Raw genomic sequence first — 9,331 nt, 5'->3', positions numbered from 1 at the left:
CACACACACACACACACACACACACACACACACACACACAGAGTTATAATTAAAAAGCTTTGTCTGTAAATATGCTCTATCTGCAGCTTTCCAAGTGGGCTTTATGAGCATTGAATTTAGTTTTTGTTTTAACAGATCTCCGCCATTTAAGCCCTGTTACAAAGCAGTAAATATGTTTTGTTTTCAGCATCTAAACATCTGTTCAGCAAATTATATTAATTGACCAATAATATCTTTTTCTTGATCAACTGATTAATGGATGGCTAATATAACCACTGCAGCGCTGGTTTCTTCCATTGAAAGAATCACACGCTGGCATTAAATCTGCACTCTGGTTTTCTGCCTTCATATAGGGTTGAATGTTCTGCTGTTACTTTCCTTCATGAAACCATTCGATTAGATTCTTGATAATTAACTATATGCTTTTGCTCTTGTAACAGAAAGTACTCCTTCGTTTAGTGTGCCTTCCTAGACGGAGGCATTGATGAAGCAAATGTTTTGATGAAATAATTGTTCTTCTGTTTTCGTATAGAAGGTCTCCCTGTCTTGAACTGCTCCACCAATTAAGAACCTGTCTCTTATATTATAAAGTTTTAATTGCTCTGTTGTTCTGAATCATTTTTCTGTTACTGGACCGTTCACTGATGCTCTGCTCCTATGAAATATACATAACAAGTGTTTCTTTCATAGAGAGTAATTCTGTCCAATCTTTCGGTTTGTTTTTTATTCACACAGCCAGTAAAGTAGCTTTTTTTCTGTTATTTACCACATGGACTCTGTCCAGTAATTTATTATATCATCAACCATTTCTTAGAGAAAGAAAGGTATGTTTCGTTTTTTTTTCCTTCAAAAAGAAAGTACTCTTGGTTCTGCATTTTGGTATTTAGGATGATAGAGTGCTGCTAAAATTCCTCAATGCCATTTGGACTGTATTTAATTTGTACTAATTATGTCTCTGAAACCAGATATATATCCACATATTGGAAGAATAGGATTGGTCAGAGCTTTATGTTCACCTTGATTTGGACTTGCTTTTTTAATGCCTATTAATGCAGCGATGGTTTTGAATTGGCACCTTTGAGTTAAACTGATCTTATAGTCAATCATATTAGAAAGGTGCAGATCACTGGACCTGGATGTAAACTGATGACCCCTGTTTAAGTAGAACAGATTCATTCGAGTTTTTTAAGAGGATATTTTTTGTTTTACTCTTCATAACAGATGTGAAACTACCAGTCCAACATTTAAAATAGTATAATTTTTACATATGTAGGAATCAAACCTTTTTTAATCAGCTCAAACAAAATTCTAAAGTTAGGGACTGAGCAGGATACAATCTGTAGTTGTACTGAAATAAACCCCACAGAAAGGTCACATCACAAACAAGAGGAAAGTGCAAACAGGAAGGTTCCTTACTACAGCTGGCTGGACTGACTTACTCTAAAGACGAGACAGGAGTGTGCTCCATGCAGGAGTCTGCTCGGCCAACCGGCTCGATTCGCCCGTTCTCATTCTCCCTGGTCTCCTCCTCCTGGAACAGAAAACACAGAGACTGAAAAGTTGCAGAAAAGAAGACATCTGCTGCACGTCAGCTTCAACTTCTATGTTCCTCAGCATTGCATCCAAATAAAGCAAATAACCACAGGCTCAGCTGTAGAACTTCTGGATGAACACATCAGTCCCTGACAGCTTCAGATTTGTTTATACTGATATTTTCAGTTTTGCAGTTTATTTTTCAACAGACAATACAGTTGATAGCCAATTACAATAAATGCAATAAGTGTAGACAAAAACATTAATAGTAATAATTTCAACGGCTCCCACATAAAATGGTTTGATCAAAAGACCTCCGCCATTCAGAGGACTCTAATGGCGCTCAGTAACTGAGGGAGGAAACTGGAGAGACTTATACAGGAGAGAGACTGAGGAACTGTGGTTTGTTATGGACATCGCCTAAGTTTTTATGGGTTGAGATACAGCTATGCCTTCGCTTTGGGTCGTAGCTTCTTGCTTCAGCCTCCATAAGGAGGAAGTTGGCTTATTTAAGTTTCCAGAGGATCCTGAGCTGCTTTTTACCTGGGTGAAGCAGATCAGATGATCAGAAAGATTTTGAGCATTCAACAGCATCTTTTATGTGCTTGGAACATTTTGATAAGGATTTTTTTTTTTATTCCTTCATTTTAATTGTTGTTCGGTTGTTGAGTGAATATTTACCTACGGCGTCTCTCCAAGGGGGGAGAGATGGAACAAGAAAAGCCGATGTTTGATCTAGACTACAGCTTACATCTTAGACCAGTTCTTAGGAATAACGTTGTCAGTTCTCAGGTATTAGGAAAAATACCTGAGAACTGAGGATATCCTAAAATGTACACCGCATCAGAGACAGAGGGATCTATGCCAGGCTTAGCAAGGCATGTTTCCCTGCCCTGCGTTTTCTACCCGCTGTTATATTAGCATCCCAGCTCAAAGTCTGACTCTCTAGGCTAGAGGCTCTGGATGGTTCTGATCTATGTTCCTCAGCATCACTACCTTCTCCTGAACTTAAACTGATGGTTCAACCTCACAACCCATTTCCAGACTAGATAACCTGGAGCAAACATCAATGTTTCCATCCAGCTCCATCATAGCTCAGCTAGCTCCAATAGGGTTCTCCCTCATCACCGCACAGACATGGGCTTTTACCAGCTTTAAGTCAGAGTGCTGCTGTGGAGCTACTCAATGTAGGACATTTGTGTTAAAAAGAAGCCTGTTTGATTCATAATACCTCAGCACCACTCGGTATGTCCTGTTGCATGATTTTAGTGCGAAATGCATGAAAACACTTAAAAACATTTTAAGCCTTGAGAAGTTTAACCACATATGTTGGACAGAGACGAGTCACATTAAAGAAAACTCCATTTCAATGTGGAGAAACATCCAGCAGACACACAAAAACCTCACAAGCAAATGTCCAGCAGCCCTTTCTGTATTAAAGAAGGAAGGCATTCATGGTAGAATGTACTCCTCAGAGCAGGGGTCACCAACGTGGTGTCCACGGGCACCGAGAGCTCCTCCAGGACCACATAAGGTGCTTTCAGCATCCTCTGCAAACAGAACTACTCATCAGTGGGCGACATTTGAAATGTTATTCTGTTCTTTTTTAAATCATTTATAAAGTGTTTCATCATATAGATCATTCAGGCATTTGTAGATACTTTAAAATGACAGTATCTAATAGAAAGAAAAAAATCTGTTTTTTATATATGAATTTTAGGTGACCGCCAGCCCCTCCAGTATCGGTAGTCCTTCCTATGTCTCAGTACCTGTGAAGTAGCCATCAGCCTTAAAAAGGTTGGTGACCCCTGCCTTAGAGGCTTCATCTAGGAGAGAAACTATGGCTGACAGAAAAACTCTGAACCAACACTGAGACCAAACCATCACCCTTCTGCTTATCAATATATGAATCCATTTATCAGTTTCCATTCAGCCACCCATCATACACCCATTAACAGCCAACAATCCATCTACTGAACTCCTTACTTATCTAAACATCTGAGCTATCCATCCATTGCCACAAAATGTACAGGTCCTGGATTCAGATGTAAAGTATCGTAGCAAAGGGGCCGCTACCAAGGCGCAGCAGGTCTACTCTACACCACATAGCCATGAACATCTGATCCTATGAAACAGAACCAAACCAGCCTAAGCAAGTACAAACTTTTTAACCAATTTTCTCCATGATCATGTGGTTTAGTTGTCATCTCTATAACCAAATGAGGGGGGGTACAGTGGTTAACCATCCACGGTTTTAACTTTTTCACCACCCTTTTCCTCCATCATACCATGACTGGTTAAAAGGTCTAGATCACTGAATTCCTTCACTTGAGGCAGATATTTACTCTGACCTTTGTTAGCCATTGGTTAACCTTGTTTCCTGTGCTTTTATCTCTGAAAACAACTTGGTGAATTATTGCCCCCTAGTGTTTGCCTAGTTAGCTGCTCACTATTTCTAAAACAAGAAATATTAACACATTCATATCTGGTTAATTGTCAATTATCTTCTTAATGTTGTCCTTTCATCTCCAACTATTCTACAAATATTTGGAAATTCTTAAAACCCCCAAAAAACAGGCTGATTGACAAACCTGCAGAAGCCAGGAGGAGCAGACTGGAGGAGGTCTTCCTAAGGTATAAAAATACATGCCCTTCAAAAAGTCTAATGCCTTCTAACTCACGTTGCCTTTGTTCTCCTCACTCTTCACATAGTGTTTATGTTAGAACAGTCAACTAGAGACTGGTGGCATTTGTGCACGCGCGCACACATTCACACACAGGGCACCATGAGAGTAGAAAAATGAGAAGCAGAGAAGAAAGGTCATTAAAATTTCACGGCGATACCAGAGAGGAGATACAAGCGAGCAGCAGCGACGGCTCAGACCTCCCCGGCAACTGGCCTCATCAGTATGAAAATGAGCCTGCCGTTACCGTGGCTGCTGTACAGTTGCCATGACACTTTGGTTGCCTGGACATGCCGCTGCAGGGTGGTGGATGAATGCGGGCATGTGTCAAACAGAGCTGAGGAGGAGACTTCTGTCACTCCTGATAAGTCTAAAAAAGCTTTTCTGACAAGAAAAATACAGAAATATCTGTATTATATTGGCTTTTAAAATACAAGTGCTCCTTTTCTTTACATTTTATACTTCCTTTTTCAAATATTAAAGGCCAATGTTGAAAAAAAAAAAGGACCCAAACAGAAAACTATACCCAATTAAAAAAAGAAAAGCTTTATTTGATTTCACTTATTTGATATTTGATTTCTGAAACAAATCAATTTCAAATCAAATTTATTCAACATATTCTTATTGATTTTTTCCTCCACTTTTTTTGGCTTCTTCCCCTTTATTTTAATCCTAGTGATACACTTTTTTAAAGATCCGATCATCAGCACAGAAAAATAGTCTAGTCATAACCTAAATAACTCCAAATAAGATCCAATTTTTTGTACCTTGACTTTAAAGGTATAGTGGAGGATTTTTGCACATTTTTGAAAAGACTCTCCCTCTCCACTGAGAGAGAACGAAAGTTACTGTGAAGTTCTATGAATCCCAGATGACCGTCAGAGGTGGTGCTTCAAGCGCAGGTCAGGTATTATTGACAACAAAGTCACCTGTGACCTGCCAGGGACCCATGTGACTCTATATGGTCACATGGCACCCAGCGTTCAATCCCTCAATCTCAGATTCCGAGGAACTAAGCACTCTGGCGGTCATCCGGGTTTCATAGAACTGTAGTGACAGCAGTAACTTTCGTTCCATTTCATCCCTACTGACCACCAGAGGTGGTGCTTCAAGCACTGGATGACTTATGTCAACAAGCTAGGGATGGAACGGTTTATGAAAACAGTCCGAACCGTTCGGTTCGACTGTCTCGGTCCAATTCGCGTGTGTTGCGTTCAGTTCATGCGCTGCTCTTTTTTCCTTTTTCTCATAGGCGAAGTGTGTACACTCCAGAGCAGAAGGTGGCAGTACTGCGACCAAAGCCAACCACCAGTAGTAAACAAGGAGAAGAAGAAGCGAAGCAGCGTAGCCGGGTGTAGCAGAAATAAATCAGTTGTTGTGGGGAATTGTGTGGGTATGGCGAGTGGGAAAGAACAGGAGTTGAAAGACTCGCCAGCAGCACATTATAGGTCTGCTGTATGGGACCGCTTTGCATTTAGAGTGACCTACGATGACGGCGGAAAGAAAGTTGTGGATAAAAGTGCAACAGTGTGCAAGCATTGTGCAACACGTGTTTTACTATACAAGACATAATAGATTTTCCTAAAATCAACATATACCAAACCGAACCGAAAACCGTGAACCGAACAAAACTGTGGATTTTGTGAACCGTTCCATCCCTACAACAAGCTAACGAGGAATCTGCAATACTGCTATTAAAAAAAGAACAAAGCTTACCAGTCGTCGCAGTGGCGACCACAGATCTGGTAAGGGTGCAGAAAGAAAAAAACAACAGCATGGGCAGCCCCTGGAGGGCGAGACCTACCCGCATCTCCGACCAAAGTCGGTCACGGGGCTACTAGCAAAAAGCAGCTAGGATTACAGTGGTAAATACAGAAGCAACCAGCTTCACACCACCACACCTGCACGCGAGAAGAACAAAGGGGATTGAACGCTGGGTATCATGTGAGTATATAGAGTCACTTGGATCCCCGGCAGGTCACAGGTGACTTTGTTGTCATCAATACTTGACTTGCACATGCAGAAGACTGATCATTCAGTGCTTGAAGCACCGCCTCTGGCCAATCAATAGGGATGAAATAGAACGCCTATTAAAGGCGTACAAGAGCGTGCACGAGCACATTTCTCCTCGTGCACGCCCTGTTTATAAGTTGCTGTTTGGATCGCTCATACAAGCTTACTTTCCAAAAGAAGATTAGCAATTTCTCCACTATGTCAGACTCACCACCGGTAAGTGAAATCGGGGACGAGCGCATAGGAAGGCCTTACGTAAACATATCACTAGAATGACTGACAATTACCACGTACCACTTATTTTGATGATCCACCTGGAAAAAGAAAATCCTCTACTATAACTTTAAGGTTGGCACTAACTATAAACAATGGTAAAAAACAATAATTATAATAATAAACATAAATGAAAAGCTGGACATTTTCCAGAGTGAATATGCTAGTGCACGCTTTTTGGCATCAAGGGATGCTAAAACTGTGGAGGATGTGTTTTAAACTAGATCATGGACGAAGCTTAAGCCTCTGCTAAAGAAGAGTAATTACAAGTTTTAAGCTGCTTTGCTGTTTCCAGACGACACCCTACTCCTGAGTTTCCAGCAGATAATCATGCCGAATGGAGTCGTGTAAATGACAAACAGAACAACAAATTCCAACTTCTTGCTCAACAGTCCAGCTGCAGACACTCAGAGACACAGAAACGGTTTTCCAACCACACCATCCCATCAAAGAGTCCTCCATTCCCCACTGCGGCGCAGATGGATAGCCACATTAATAATTCAGGGTTAATGGCAAGCAGGCAGACAGGCAGGTAGGCACGGGTGCGAGCGGACAAAGTGTTTTCCAGTCGAGTCATTGTTTGTTTCCTGGATGTGTTTTTTTTTTCAGGGCCTGGGGCTCATTAAAGATTAATGGGAGAATCCACCGGGGCCTGTCCTTTCTATCTCTCAGACTAAATGAAGTGTTGTGCGCATTCTGTGTAGGTAAGGCAGAGAGTGAGCAGAGTAATGCTGCACTTTAATGAAGTGCTGCCTGCTCCTTCTTTAGTCCTACACTGACCACATTGCTGCTTTCAAATGCATGCAAAACAAGTTTGCCTGGTGAGGAGCAGCTCTTTAAGAGCAATCTTAAATAAAGATTTTAATGATCTTACACCTGACCAGCTCTTTTAAAAACAAAAGTAAGGTCTCAGAAATATTGAGCTACAAGTTCATGTAAAAATCTCATAACCAGACTTTAGCTCAAAGTCTTGAATTGAAGCTAGTGGGACCCAAAGGTTTTAGCTCGCCTTTACGGCATTGATATCTTGGCGATTGTTTGGATCGATGGTCCTTTAGATCTTTCCGTTTCAATTTCATTTCAATAAATGAATGATTTGTGGATTCACTAATGTGGATTCTTAAACTCCCGGAAAAAATGCATTAGCTTTGACTACAGAAATGTTTTGAACCAATGAAATGCAGAGACATGTATAATGTCAACCTGAAGCTGAAGACAAACATGGTTACACAGGTGGATGTACTGGTTAGCTGACGTATTTGACACTTGTAATTCTGTGTGTTTTAGCTGGAATACTCTGTATTGGTTTTGAAAAAACTCAAAGGGCCTGGATTTGTTCCCTTGGGGAAGGAAAAGATGTTTGCAAATTCCTCCTCATAGGATATGGTAAATGGTCTGTACTTTGGTCAAGTCAGGAGACTTCACCAAAGCTCTTTAAACTAAATTATGGTGGCAAACTACATTATAGCCATAGCTGCCCTGAGGCTCACTGATAGAAGCGAGGCCTGGTGCCACCGGGCCCTCTGACCACCATCAATGTGGGTAAAGTGTCTTGCCCAAGGACACAACAATGAAGTTTTGAGAAAATAAATGTAGAATCTTAGTCCCAAATAGATTTAAAGACTAAAATTGCAAATTACCCTAAACTCTGCATGCTAATAAAGGTCTGGAGCCTCTGTGGCTTAATCTGGCTGAAGACAAATCAAAAAAGGTGACAACTAGGTAAGAACATTGAATAAAAACTTAAAGAAAACAATTTAGAAGTAAGAACATATATCTCTTCAAATGTGTTATAAAACTAAAACCGATCAGGTAACACAATCAACTATCAGTGTTTGACACTTAAACAGAATTAGTCTAAGATAAATTTCAGATTACGACTCAATTCCTTATAGAAAACTCATTACAAACTACCAGGATGGACTCGGTGTCGGGGGATGTGGTGATACAAAAAATAAATAAATAAAAATAACTGCAACCTGTGATGCTTTAATCATTAGATAAATCCTCAAAGTAAGAAATACCCAGAGGATGTCAGCCTTAAAGCAGTGAAGAATCAATGCAAACCAAAGGAGGTTTAATTCACAGCAGAGCTAAAACTGCTGTTTTTTTTATTTACCTCTTTTGGTTGGAAATTCCCTTAAAGCATCATATAAGCATGGAGGTTCTATTAATCCTTATGCTATAGTGAAGAACGGAGACGAATCTTCCCTAGACGTTTGACAGATGTCGATGCTCGGCTCGCCGCAAGACCGCAGTGCATCATTAACGGGGAGCGCTTCAACCCCTGCGCTAATTCAATTAGTCTCCTTTGAAGACAGTTTGATAATGAGATCCAGACGAGGGGACAGTATCGTCAATAACCTGAGGATTCACTGAGGCGAGGGAACGTCGTCAGGGATTCCACAAAAACAGCAGTGGTTGGGGTTTAAAGAACACTTTTTTTTTTTTTTTTTTTACACAACTTAAAGAAAGTTAAATAAATCTTCATTTCTAAACATTTGAAGTTGTCTAATATTGAAGAGTTTGAGCTATATTGATGTGGTACATTTGCTGTGAAGAGCTATGCTAGCTGAAAAGGCTAAAGCAAAGATCATGATGTGAAAGAAATCGCTTCTAGACAAAGGTTGAAACAACCTGATTAAGAATGAGCAATCGATTACTGACATTACTGTCAGCTAATATGGTTTTGAATCGTTAACCAGAGTATACAGACTGTAAAACATCCCAGATCCTATATAAACAGCCCCACCCCAGTAATTGAGCCAAAAATGTATAAAAAAAAATTATATAACCATGTTGTATCTAAGACAGAAAACGTCTATCCA

The 9,331-nt window shown here is 40.3% G+C and overlaps 1 protein-coding gene across 1 annotated transcript in view; it reads right to left on the bottom strand.

Moving 5' to 3' along the window:
- The window catches only part of pard3 (par-3 family cell polarity regulator), a 337,809-nt gene that overhangs the window by 186,182 nt on the left and 142,296 nt on the right, over positions 1–9,331 (bottom strand). Inside the window, exon 6 of the mRNA XM_015380465.1 lies at positions 1,440–1,531. Coding sequence (XP_015235951.1) covers positions 1,440–1,531 — 92 coding nt within the window. The remainder of the gene's footprint in view (positions 1–1,439; positions 1,532–9,331) is intronic.

Source organism: Cyprinodon variegatus, unplaced genomic scaffold, assembly GCF_000732505.1.
Source record: "Cyprinodon variegatus isolate N-32 unplaced genomic scaffold, C_variegatus-1.0 Scaffold215, whole genome shotgun sequence".
NCBI lineage: Eukaryota > Metazoa > Chordata > Actinopteri > Cyprinodontiformes > Cyprinodontidae > Cyprinodon > Cyprinodon variegatus.
Note: the sequence above shows the minus strand (reverse complement) of the source record. Positions and strands in the feature narration are given on the sequence as shown.